At 39.4% G+C, this 13711-nt stretch overlaps 1 protein-coding gene across 2 annotated transcripts; it reads left to right on the top strand.

The window, feature by feature from the left end:
• The first annotated feature begins 519 nt into the window (after positions 1-519).
• On the top strand, positions 520-13179 carry fam49ba (family with sequence similarity 49 member Ba). 2 transcript variants are annotated; one of them, XM_084733162.1, is made up of 11 exons: positions 520-654; positions 7504-7577; positions 7678-7799; positions 8662-8767; positions 9774-9910; positions 10402-10479; positions 10771-10887; positions 12043-12122; positions 12222-12348; positions 12706-12776; positions 12888-13179. In XM_084733162.1, exons 2-11 carry the CDS (start codon positions 7505-7507, stop codon positions 12955-12957), a joined length of 981 nt encoding a protein of 326 aa, XP_084589288.1. In that variant the 5' UTR covers positions 520-654; position 7504; the 3' UTR covers positions 12958-13179. The 2 variants fall into 2 exon arrangements, with proteins under 2 accessions (XP_084589288.1, XP_084589287.1); XM_084733161.1 differs by having other exon boundaries at positions 528-654; positions 7484-7577.
• Positions 13180-13711: the final 532 nt, after the last annotated feature.

Raw genomic sequence — 13711 nt, 5'->3', positions numbered from 1 at the left:
TCCTACAACAAACATAAAAACAAATTATACTTGGCTAAACTATTTAACCATATTTGGTGATGAGGTAATCCAAAAGTAATGGAAAGTAATCAAGTTACTTTCTTCTTATTGTTCTTGTTTTAAAATGTACTTTAAAATTCTAATCTGATAGTAATTCACATTTTTATTAAACATGTCTGTAATCTGATTACATCTATGTGAATGGGACTGTCACCTGTGGAGCCTCACTGTGTCTCTTAAAGATGACGCAATGAGTCCGTTTTTAAAGGAAAATGCTGCATTTTATGAGATTAAGAATTAGAACAAAAGTTAATGGATTAGTTTGAACTTTTCATCTGTAATTTTTATTTTTCTGGCAGTTCTGTTCCTCTGAAAGTTGCTCCCTCTCTCTGCTGTAGTTGCAGTGCAGCTCAGGTTGCCTCCGTCGGCCGACTGTGAGGTTGCAGTTGCTGCCCGCTCTGCTCTGTGATTGGCTCAGACTTCAGTTCCTCGTGAGGAAATCACTCCTTTTATAGTTAACGGAGCGTCGCGCGGCGGTTTTCCGGGTTCATACTCACTCAGCATGTAGAGGAGGAGGACACACCTGGACCACCGACACACACCGAGCCCCGACACCCGCTATCGATCCCACATATCGATCAGCTATCAGTGAAGGTGAGGAGCGGGAGAGGGGGGGTTGTTCAGGCTGGGAGGAGGGAGCAGGAGGAGGAGGAGGAGGAGGAGGAAGAGGAGGGTGGTGGTGTGGATCAGGAGGGGGTTCACTTCTCTCTGGGTGGAGATCAGACATGTCAGGTCCTGCACACTCAACAGGAACAAAAAACTGAAGCTGTTTACTGGGTTTAATATCGGATCGATTTGATTTCTGATCAGATTATTGGAACATTTACTGAAGGTCTGTGAGCACAGCGACCGAACAGCCGCTGCTCCAGATGTGTTTACGTGCTGGATGAACGTAACAAGACGCAAAAACCCCGAGAACAGCTGGGAGGAACTTCAACTTCAACTCTTTCCACTTTGTCAAACTTTTAGACTGGGTTAGATTAAATTAATCTAAGATTAGCACTAATCAGAGTTTAGTAAAACAAGGCTTAGAATGATGTGAAATTAAGCAGAGCTCTGTTGCACAACAAGAAAATCTCTGTTCAGTAAAGTCGAGCTCAGTCATGTAAACTGACGTTAAACTGACGTTAATCAATATGGAGATGTTCGCTGTCACAGATAAACATGAAAATAAATTTGAGCTGTTGAGCTTCTGAGCACAAAAGAGGTGGAAAATTTAAGTAATATTAAGTATTAATATTGTTCCCCAGCTAGCTAAAAAATAGAAAACTTGTATTTTATAATTGTGCAACTCTATTAACACTTAACTACTGCAGAAGTCTCCTAAATACTGCACTTTTTATTGCACTACATTTATTTGAGACTTACAGTCACTTTACGTGAAAAAACAGACAATATATTTATTTGATCTGAGTATTAGTGTTAGGTACTAATACCACAGAACAACACCAACAAACAGTGGTGGAAAGTAATTTTGATGTACTTGTACTTTACTTGAGTATTTCCATTTTATGCCACTTTATACTTCCATCGCACTACATATCGAGGCAAATATTGTACTTTTTACTGCACTTTTAACTGATAACTTTAGTTACGTTGTAGATTCAGATTAATTATATAAAATATTATCAATAAATAAAATATTAGATATTATAGATGAGCTGAAAAGGACGGTTCAGATTCACCTCAGTCACACATTAACACAGACAGGCAGCTGTAGACCAACAACCTGCTGTGATCTCAGAGGTAAAATCAGCGTTTTTGTCAGTGGAGTTTGGTTTGTTTGGAGTTATATTCATTCATCCAATGGTGGTTTCCTGTTTCTTTCTATAAAAATGAAAGTAGTTCCAGGATAAAATGCTCACAACAAGGTCTGTGAATGATTTCATGTAACCGGGTCATGATTTCTGGAAAGAGATGCAGGAGTTTCTTAAATCTATTTTTTGGTGCTTCTGTGCACATTTCACTCTCCTGGCTCTATTTCTGATAAAAGAAATGTGAACAGGTACCAACAAGTGGGTCATAAAATATTTATTTATGTTTAGATAAAAATATAAATATACATACAAGAAACACTAAAATCCAATAAATGTGTTTTATTTATCCAGTGTTGTAGCTTCATAATGTTTGGCACCGATTTAGAGTCACTGGGTCACAAGCTACTGAAAAAAAACTATTTCTTTTCTTTTCAAATATTTATGTAAAGTTAATTAAGTTCACATAAACAATCAGAGACCAATATAGTATCATTAATCATAACTTTCACCATTTTTTACCAGGCAGTGTGTACTTACCGTTTTTATTATTACTGCAGTCTGTTTTGCACTTTAAATTTTATTTATTGCATCTACTCGTTATGTGCAGGACTACAGATGGAAATTAGTGTCTTGCTAAATCTGCTGCAACCAATTAAATAACATTAAATTAGTTAAAATAAAATAGAACAAAGTAAAATAAAGTGGGAAAACCAGCCTGCAACCTTTGAGTTAGATAGACATTCTGCAGAATCGATCATCTCAGTGTTCTGTATTAGAGTTCAGCTGATCAGCTGATTGATTATGAGAATAACACGTTTATGTGCACGACACACACGATCAAGAGATTAAAGAAGCCAACAACACAAATACAAACGAGACATTTAGAATCTGGAGCAGCTAAAACATTAATAAACACTTCAAACCAGGAGTGTCAGAGAATTCAATAAAGTGCAGCTGATTTATGTTTCTGAAACTGCTCTTATCTCAGGATGTTTATGTTTTACTTCTTTATGATCAATAAAAGGGAAAAACTTGGAGATGTTCAGAGCTGCAACAGTTCGTCAATCGATCAGTAATTGTCAACTATTTTGATAATCAGTTAATCGTTTTGAGTCAAACTGTCCATGTTTTCTGATTTCAGCTCAGATGTGAATATTTTCTGGTTTCTGTCGTCCTCTGTAACCGTAAACTGTGGACAAAACAAGACATCGAGAAGATGATCGACAGGTTAATCAATAATAAAAATAAACATCGGTTGCACTCTGAGTATTGTTATAGACAGGTGATTATGGTTTTACTGGTCCGGCTCACGTTAGATCAGATTTGGCTGCATGTGGCCCCTGAACTAAAATGAGTTTGACAGCCTTCATTTAAACAGTCAATCAATCAATCAGTCTGTTTGGATAACTGATCAGTTGTTTCAGTCATCTTTAAAGCAAAAATACCAAACATTTTCTCAAATAAATGATAGAAAAATGAACATCTTTAAACAGCTGGTCAAACAAATCGACTTTGGACTATAATCAGTCACCTGAATAAACCTGATTATTTTCTTGATTAATTGATTAGTTGTTTGGTCAGAAAATGGTGAGAAATCTTGATCAGTGTTTTCCAAAGACCAGGATGACGTCTACAACTAAAATATATTCAGTTTACTGTCATAAAGGAGGAAAAAAACAAGAGAAAATATTCACAGAATTTTGAAATGACTCCAAACAATGAGATGATGATTTAATAGTTGACATTAATTGATTAATCATTGCAGCTGCAGTGTTCATCCTGTAAATGACTGATTGTTAGTATTTGAAGCTGTATTTGTTTGTATTTGTGTTGTTGTGTGATTCTTATGTTTTAAAAGTTTAGTTCACTGAAGTCACACAGAAACACAAACAGCAGGAGATCAATGAACTGACTCTTTTAACTGCTGATGTTTAATACATGATCAATAGCAGACATTCAATCAAAGAGGTTTCTGTTCTGCTGTTTCTAGACTATTGATTAAATATTGATGAATGCATTTTTAATTGGTCAAAGTTCTTAACAAGGGTTAATCAGTTGATGATTAATCATCAACATCGTCGCTCCAAACTTGTGCTGCTGCTCTGTTTACTTTTAGTTTTGGTTGTTCGTCTGTATCTCCTGGTTTTCATTGGTCCGTTTGTGATCAGAGCACCTGATTGGCTACAGAAATGCAGATGAAAGGTTTGGATATTCATTCAAATTGTACTTAACTGTGTTTTTAAAGGTAACTAAGTAGATTACTTAAGTACAAGTGAAAGCACAGACTTGAAAATCTACTCAAAAAAGAACAAGTACCCAAAAAAACTTCTTGATAATAGTAACTTAAGTATTTGTAATTGATTATTTCCAGCCCTGCGTGATACACTGACAAATAACCCAAACTATCCCTTTAAATACCCTTAATTACTCTGTGATTTCATCTTCAAAATGCAGCAGCTTCAAATATTAATGATCAGTCAATTAAAGGATGTACACGAGCTGCAACAATTAATCACTTCATTATTTAGAGTCTTTGTTTAGACGTCATCTTCGTCTTTATCAAACACTGATTCAAATATTTCACCATTTTCATTTTCTGACATTTTACAGACCAATCAGCTGATCAGTTGACTTTGTGCAGACTTTCTCTGCATTCATTCCTCTCGTCTGACTTTGTTTAGCACATTTTTAAACTGTCCTTCCTTCACGTGCACGGTGTCATTTTCTGCAGCACAAACTCAGCCACAAGTCTGACTTTCATTTTGTCGCTTTAACAATGATAAAGCTGCCAGCAATCAAAAATACAAGAAAAATTACACATAAACCAGATGTACAGATCTGTAGTGGTAATCACTCTTAAAAGCTGCTTAAAGGTGAATATTTTCTGGTTTCTTCAGTCCTCTGAGAGTAAACGGTACCTCGTACAATCCCACCTCAAATTATCTGAACTATCCCTTTAAGAGCTGAAATAATGTGTCTGGCTGTTTGTAATTGTACTTGAGACAAAGTATTTGTGCAGTTTTAGTGAGTATTTCTTCCTCCAGCACTGAGACAGTGAGGATGAATGTTATTTTGGGTTTGTTTGATGAAACTTCAGGTGTGTTTCTGCGTCAGACATGGTTTTTTTTTGTGATCGTGAAGAGACGGCGCTGTGCAGGCTCTGCATCGTGTACAGTGTGTGTTCAGTTACAGTTTGCCGTTGTTCTTCTCACAGCGGTTCTTACCTGATGTGAGCACAGTCTGCTTTACTTCCTCTGTTTTAAATTTAGGCCAAACTTTCAGAGACTTCATCACTTCCTCTTTTCACTGTTTTTTAACGAGAAGACGCTGCTCCCACTTCAGCCCTCAGCAGAGCCTCAGGCGTTTATTTCATTTAGTTTATCTGCACAAAGTTAAACCTCACAGTAAGTAGCTTGAACTCGGCATCATGTACAGTTTGTTGTGCGTTTATCGTGTTGTTATTCAAACCACGGTTTGACTCCACGGCTTCTCACTGTCTGGCTGCAGCAGTCGAATAGAAGCGTCTGCAGAATTATTTCCCTAAAATTCAGTCTGACGTTTGATGTTTGGTCTCTGTGGAAACTTTGGGATCTTTGCTCGAATTTAGAATAAAGTTCTGTGGGTTTGAATAAAGTTTTAAAATGTCTTTGAGATCATTACTGAGGATTTAAAGGAGAAGAAAATGTGACAGGGTTTTTGCAGCGTTGTGTTCAGTCAGACCTGCAGTCGTGGTTTGATAAGAAACTGATCCAAGTGGTCGAGTGTGTTGATTCATTATGAGCTGCATCGATTCATTGATTATTATATTGACCATTAAATTAATCATCAGTTTTTATTTTTTGTCTGTTTTTGTTTCCAGTTCATGTTCAGTTAGTTCACAGTGGGTTTGCTGCTTCCACTTTAGTTTTTAGTGTTTAAACTTCAGTTTTAGATCAGTTCACAGCGGCCTAAGATCCAGACACCGTGAGGTCATTCAGATCTGATCACAGTCACAGACTGCAGCGGCCGAGTGCAAAACCAAACTGCACTTTTATAAAAAAGGAAAAATGTGTGAGTGAACAGCATCATAATGAGGTTCTGTAGAAACAACCCGAACCTAAAAATCTTTGTTCTTCAGAATAAAGTTCCGTTCAGAACCCAGCAGATATCACATCATCATGATTTTATTTCCTTTACAACAAATAATCTGTCAAAAATATTGAACTGTGAATATTTTTACTGATATTGGAACAGAATTGTTGTAAAGACAACAGTGTGATTTTTTGGGGGTTTTTTGAGGTTGAATTTTTGACATGGCAACACAAAGAGCAGACCTGTCGTGTTGTGACCTCTGACCTTTATCAGTGTCTGCAGGACACACCTGAAACACCTGAGGGTGTGTTTGTTTGTGTTGTCAGCACAGTGACATCATCGTCCACTGAAGTCATCGTGTGTGATATTGAATAAAGCTGATCGATGTCAGAAAATAATCAATCAATCAATCATTCTATAGAGTGACCAAGACAGCAGTGGATACAGTCACCATTTAAACTGAACTGATGAATAACGTCTCATCATGTTTAAAATCAATCGATCACCGTGAAATATTGATAAGTTTGAGCCGCAGGAACATGAAATATAATCAGACCTCACTTTTTAAATTAAATCTGAAAGATAACAAAAAAATGCAATTAGGAGTCATGATTTTAGAGAGAACGTTCTCAGAAATAAGAGTTCAGCTCAGAGAACGTCACTTCATCACACTCTGTCTCCACCCGTACTCCAGGAATAAGGGTTCTTCATGACAGACTGAGGTTCTACCCAGAACCATCTGCATCTGAAGAACCCCTTTTTGAAGAAAGAGTTTGTCAAGGGTGCTTTGTAAGACAAAGGGTTCCATTTGGAACCCTTTACATCCAAAGAACCCTCTTTGGAGAAAAAGGGTTCTTCAGGGATTGTTGAAATCCTTGAAATAGAAGAACTCTTTCATCAAGGGTTCTTTCTACCGTAATATAAAACAGTAATCAGTAGAACATCCGTGGCACGTTCTAGATAAAACCCTTTGAATATAAAAGTGTTCTCAGTAGAACCCTCTCTGTGTGTTCTGGATGAAAGCTGTCACAGATGGTTCTAGATATAACCCTTTATGTTTGGTTCTAGGTAGAACTCTCTCCATGAATGTGTTCTAGATAAAACCCTTGGAATATAAAAGGGTTCTCATTAGAATCCCCTCGATCGGTTCTTGTTAGCACCCTGACCATTGCACCATGGTGGGGTTCTCTGTAGAACCTCTGATAGGGGGTTCTGGGTGAAACATTTTGAAAACGTTTTTTTGTATAAGCCTTTATTTTAGGTTCCAGGCAGAACTCTCTGAAAGGCTTCAGCGAGCAGCTGAGTTTGGTTGTAAAAGGGATGAGAATTATTCGTTGTCATGACAACAGTCAGCTCTTGATTCATAACTTTAGATTTTGAGTAAAAAACTAAAAAATCAGTGAATGTTTTATTTCATATTGTTGATAAATGACGAGGACTAAAGAGAAAAGAGAGAGGAAAGCAGGTTTAAAGCACGTCTCCATGAACTTCTTCTTCTTCTTCTTCTTCTTCTTCTTCTTCTTCTTCTTCTTCTTCTTCTTCGTGTGTTTTTTTAACTCTCTCACTGACCACACTCATTGTCACTGTTTAAATAGTTGACACTGTGTGTCGACAGCATGGGGAACCTGATCAAGGTGTTAACCAGAGACATCGACAACAATGGAGGAAACTTCTTCCTGGACTTTGAGAGTGAGATACACACACACACACACACACACACACACACACACACACACTGCTCTGATTCTCTGGTCAATGTGACCTCTGACCTCTGGGCGCCTCCCTGCAGACGCTCAGCCCTCGCAGTCGGAGACGGGGGTGTGGGAGGAGGTGAACCAGGTGCTGACGGAGGCGCGGGTCATCCTGGACGACCTGCAGGCGTACAGAGGAGCAGGAGAGGAAATACGACAGGTAATCTGAGTACATTTACTCAACTACTGCAGTACTGAAGTACACATTTGAGGTACTTGTATCTTTTCTTTTTGACCAGGTGTAAACGTGCATCAGTTCACACCTGGCTTTACTATGTGTCTCCACAATGTTACAAATAAGGGTTCCCAAAGGGTTCTTCCTGAGGGGCTGATGTTCTACCCAGAACCATTTGCTTCTGGCAGGAATTTACAAAGTTTCTTGGTAGAACCCCCTCAGTGTGTTCTTGCAAAAACCACTGGAAAAAAAATGTTCGTGGTAGAACCTCAAGTGTGTTCTAGATAAAACTCTTAGAATCCAAGTGGAACCTTCATAAACAGTTCTACCCAAAACTAAAAAGGTTCTCCTTTAGGAACAAGGCAAAGAACCCTTTATGGTTCTAGTACTGTCGTATATACTGCTGTATTTAAGAACACATCTGAGGTCCTTGTACTTTACTCGCCTCTTTTCTTTTCATGCTACTTTATATTTTTTCCTCCATTACTTTAGTTACTAGTTACTTTTCAGATTACAGTTTTTGATTTGTGTCCAGTGAAAATCTCCAGATGTGTTGATGTTGATAAAAACATCAGATAGAGTAAAAACTTTTACTTTTTACTTTTGTACTTTTATTCAAGTAAAGTATCTCAATACTTCTTTCACGTTGTGTTCAGGCTTTTATTGTGAAAAGCCATGACTGTCTGATGAGAAGAAAATAACACAAAACAGAAAAATAATAACTTTTGTGCGTGTGTGTGTGTGTGTGTGTGTCTGTGTGTGTGTGTGTGTGTGTGTGTGTGTGTGCGTGCGTGTGTGTGTGTGTGCGTGCGTGTGTGCGTGTGTGTGTGTGTGTGTGTGTGTTCAGGCCATCCAGAATCCTAATGTGGAGGGGGTGCAGGAGAAGGCCTGGTCAGCTGTGGTTCCTCTGGTTGCTAAACTCAAAACCTTCTACGAGTTCTCTCAGAAGCTCGGTAAGAACCTGGAAACAATCATTCACCTAAAAAATCATTTAAAGCAACAATCAATATGTTCTGAGTTTGATGCTCCACAGAAACATTTGTTATTAACCTCCAGACAAATCTTAATAATTAAAAAAAGTATTAAGTTAAATTAAGTCTCAGTGTCAAACGCTATGTCCTGAAACATGGACGCTCTGTCCAGCAGCTTTGTTGGACGCGTCCACACATCGCCAGAGGACGGTGACAGGATGATGGTTGTCTTTTTCTTTCCTCAGTGTCGGGTTGTTAGAACTGAAGGGATCTGATCAGTGACTCAGAACCATGACAGGTTCTGAACCGTGTGTTTTGTGATTGTTTGCATCCGTAGAAAGTTGTCGGTTTGATGATCCTGTAATAATCGTGGATGACAGTTAGTCCGGCGCTTGAACCCAGAGTCGGTTTACTTCAGGACTAACTCATCAGTGTGGTGAGAGTAAAATATCTCACCAACCGAGAGTTTATCCATGATGTGCTGTAGACACTGATGATGGATGATCCTGATGATCTGTCCTCTAGCGCCACCTTCAGGACAAACTTTACTCTTTAAACTCCACCTCTGCTGAGAAAAATCAGAACTCTTTCATGTTGTTGCTGTAATGAACAGTGGAGCCTCCAGGGGGCAGACCTGAGCTGACATCACGAAATATCAGCAGCCTTTCTTCTCTGTTAGATATTATAGAAATATGAAACTGACCTGTCTCTCCCTCCTGTCTCCCCCTCCTGTCTCCCCTCCTGTCTCCCCCTCCTGTCTCCCTCCTGTCTCCCCCTCCTGTCTCCCTCCTGTCTCTCCCTCCTGTCTCCCCCTCCTGTCTCCCCCTCCTGTCTCCCTCCTGTCTCTCCCTCCTGTCTCCCCCTCCTGTCTCCCTCCTGTCTCCCCCTCCTGTCTCCCTCCTGTCTCTCCCTCCTGTCTCTCCCTCCTGTCTCTCCCTCCTGTCTCCCTCCTGTCTCCCCCTCCTGTCTCCCTCCTGTCTCCCGTCAGAGTCCAGTCTGCGGTGTCTCCTGGAGGTCCTCACCAGCTCTGCGTCGACTCCCACTCAGCACCTGGAGCAGAAACAGGCTCTGGCTCGTCAGTTCGCCCACATCATGCACTTCACGCTGCGCTTCGACGAGCTCAAGGTCTGCTCACACCGCTCCGCACCTGCACCTCCTGCACCTCCTGCACCTCCTGCACCTCCTGTACCTCCTGCACCTCCTGCAACTCCTGCACCTCCTGCACCTCCTGCACCTCCTGCACCTCCTGCACCTCCGCACCTCCTGCACCTCCTGCACCTCCTGCACCTCCTGTACCTCCTGCACCTCCTGCACCTCCGCACCTCCTGCACCTCCTGCACCTCCTGTACCTCCTGCACCTCCTGTACCTCCTGCACCTCCTGCACCTCCTGCACCTCCTGCACCTCCTCTACTCTCTCCTCATTTACTTCCTCCACCTCATCCACTTCTTTACCTCCTCACCTCCTCCCATCCTTTCCCTCCCATACTCCTAGTATTTTTATATTGAAGTATTTATACTTTTATACTGCAGTACTTATTGTTTGACTGAAGTGAAGGATGTGAGTACTTCCTCTTCCTCCTTCTGTCCTCCTCATGTTCTTCGTCTCTTCGTCCAGATGACCAACCCGGCCATCCAGAACGACTTCAGCTACTATCGTCGAACCATCAGCCGCATGAGAATCAACAACCTGTCTGTAAGACAAACAAACAAACAAACAAACAAACAACACACCTGTTTATTTACATCGTATTAGACACCTGATTCCACAAACTGTAGAAGTTTTGTGAACTTTTCTAAAAGTTAAGATAAAGTTATAAATACATTTTTAAAGTTGAGTCTTCAAACATGAAACCACTTTAATAACAATAATATAATAACTCCATCATCTTCAACCTCTGTTATGGGACAAAAATATGATTGTGTCATAATATTCAGCTGATCACTGAACGGGTTTCCATGACAACATGTTGCCTTTTTTTTCCAGGCAGACACAGGAAATGAGGTCAACAACGAGCTGGCCAATCGGATGTCTCTGTTTTATGCCAGCGCCACACCGATGCTGAAGACGCTAAGTGACGCTACGTCAAAGTTCGTCTCAGATGTGAGTTTGTCCAGAACTCTAATCAGAGTTTAATAAAACCGGGTTTAAAATGAGTAAATCCAGGTTTAAAATCAAGCCGATTTCTGCTGCACAAATAAAAACTCATCTGCATTTAGTAAATCCAAGTTTAGTGATTTAATTTGGATTTAATCAACACTGAGATGCTTGCTTACCACCATTACAACAAAGAAACAAACAAATAAACAAACAAAAAATAAATAAATAATGCTGTTTTGACCCTTGTGCCATTAATCTCTATATTTAACTTATATTTGCATTATACAATATTTTATGTTACACTTTTTTCTCCAGTTTTAAAAAGTTAAACCTTCTCAAGTGTAACTTAAGACTTTGAAGTTTTGGTGCAACTTTATTAAATTTAATCTACATTTAGATTAAAAACTAAACTGAGGTTTAGTGTAGTGAAGAGTTCAGCCTGTAGGGGTCACTGTCGTCACAGCAGATTATTCTCCTTGTTCTTCCACAAACCACCAGCAGAGGACGCCGTCTCAACATGTTTCTACAAACACTGAAGAGACGTTTAATGAACCCTGAAGTTTTCTTCTTCTGTGTTTGAATTGTGAGTCTGCAGAGAAACAAACCTTTAAACTCTCTGCTCATATACGTCACTTTCATCTAATTAATATTCGCATAAAGTTTGAAATGTTTTCTAAATTCATAGAATTTCTAAACGAAACTCAAGAAATCACAGAAACCAGTGTGACATTAGTTATTTAATTTCTTATATTTCAAACTTTTTTGTTACTTTTACTATTTTTCTCTTAAACTTTTGTCTTTAAAAAAAGGATAATCAAAGTTTTTAACAATTAATTTAATAATAGATTAAAAATAACACATTTTTGAGTACTTAGAAGTTTTTATATTTAAAGTACATTTTGCTAAAAGTACTTGTGCATTTTAATGAAATTGTAATAAAGTATTTTTGCATTGTTTTATTGCTACTTTTACTTAATTTAAACTAATTAAAAGCTCTAAATCCGTCCACACTGAGATACAAAAATGCCTCCTGTCTGTATGATTTTTAACAATAAATTTCAGGAAACAGTTGTTTTGAGACTGAAACTTTAATAAAGCTCTATTTGTTCAGTCGTTGTTTATTGAATAAAACTTTATTTTCCTGCCGTTGTTGTGAAGAATCCAGACGTGCCGACTGAAAACACGACAGACTGTCTGAGCACGATGGCCAGCGTGTGTAAAGTGATGCTGGAAACACCGTGAGTCCTGACATGTTCCTGAACGCATCGTCATCACAGCCACCTGCCTCAGACATGAACCAACACTGTGTGTGTGTGTGTGTGTGTGTGTGTGTGCAGGGAGTATCGCAGTCGTTTCACCAGTGAGGAGACGGTGCTGTTCTGCCTCCGTGTGATGGTCGGTGTCATCATCCTGTACGACCACGTTCACCCGGCTGGAGCCTTCGTTAAGACCTCCAATATAGACGTACGTTAGCAAGACACACACACACACACACACACACACACACACACACACACACACACACACACACAAAATCCTGTCACAGTCTTGCCAATTGAAAAATAGATCCAAAGATCCACCTGTTTTCACATGTTTGGATCTATTTTTCAGTTGGCAAGATTCCATTTCTCTCTCATTTTTAAAGTATTAAACGTGTGCATATGTTTGCAGTAGCGTGCATCAGGATTGGGGCTTCAGATAATTTATTGCCACAGGTTTTGGGTGGGTTTGCGTGGGTGTATCTGGACCCGTCATGTTTCTGTTTCCTGCTGCAGAGATCCGTCTCAGGATTGGTTAACTCTGTTGTTTGGTCACTTTCAGATGAAAGGCTGCATCAGAGTGCTGAAGGAGCAGCCGCCCAGCAGCGTGGAGGGATTACTCAACGCTCTCAGGTCTGACACATCACAAACGCAAAGTGAAATCCATCATTAGCATTATTGATTTCAGCTCCATCAGTGACCCTGATTAAATTATTATTAAATAAATGAAATCCGTCCCTGCAGGTACACGACCAAACACCTGAACGACGAGGCTACCTCCAAGCAGATCAAAAACATGCTGCAGCCAAATTAACTCTGAGCTTCTTCAGCAGAACTGAAACTGGAACGATACAGGGAGACAAAAGTGTTTTGGTCCAAATTTCAAAAGAACTACTGAATGAACGTGTAGCTAATATTTCTTTGTTTAACCTCAGTTGTTTTTTTTTAACTCTCATTTTGATGTGTTTTTGTTGTTTAAAAAAATAAGAAAAAGAAAAGAAACCTTTTAGTTGGTTGATCCAAGAAAAGACGTAGTGTAAAAGACAAGTGTAAAAAATGCAGCTGTTGTGCTCGAGCTGCATTCACGTCACGTCAGAAATCATCTTTATTCTGCCCCCTGATGGACACAGAGAATAATACACCTTTTCTTTGTTGAAGTGTTTTTGCTTCAAAGTTTGTCACATACAGATAGTAGATCTGCTGGCGCCATCTAGAGGTTACATAGTCATCCACAGTCAGAGTATTACCTACAGTAGATGGCGGTCGACACGAACCAACGTAGGCAGCTAAGTAATGTACCGCTGTGATCAGGGTCAGCAGTAAAATATATTTTACACCTAAAAAATCAATATCAGATTAAGCGTACATTATATTTAGAATGTTTTCACCACTTTCCCTCGCTGTCAGACAGACTTTTCTGACAGGAAACCACCGTTATTTAAGCCAAATATCACTTTCTCCAAACTAACCAAACTTGATTCTGTCAATGGAGTTTGGTTTGTTTGCGAGAGCAATATTTTACATATATAACAGTGGTTTCCCATCAGAAAAGTCTGTCTGACAGAAAG

Source organism: Lutjanus erythropterus, chromosome 12, assembly GCF_056507025.1.
Source record: "Lutjanus erythropterus isolate fLutEry1 chromosome 12, fLutEry1.hap2, whole genome shotgun sequence".
Classification (NCBI taxonomy): Eukaryota; Metazoa; Chordata; class Actinopteri; order Lutjaniformes; family Lutjanidae; genus Lutjanus; species Lutjanus erythropterus.
The sequence above is the reverse complement of the archived record's forward strand: the minus strand, read 5'-3'. Positions and strand labels throughout refer to the sequence as shown.

What these genes read in the sequence shown, in the direction of transcription:
- fam49ba (XM_084733162.1), top strand. Translation starts at nt 7,505, where the DNA reads ATGGGGAACCTGATCAAGGTGTTAACCAGAGACATCGACAACAATGGA. An exon ending in AAAGTGATGCTGGAAACACC is followed by an intron (nt 12,123 to 12,221) that starts GTGAGTCCTGAC and finishes GTGTGTGTGCAG; the next exon opens with GGAGTATCGCAGTCGTTTCA. An exon ending in TTAAGACCTCCAATATAGAC is followed by an intron (nt 12,349 to 12,705) that starts GTACGTTAGCAA and finishes GGTCACTTTCAG; the next exon opens with ATGAAAGGCTGCATCAGAGT.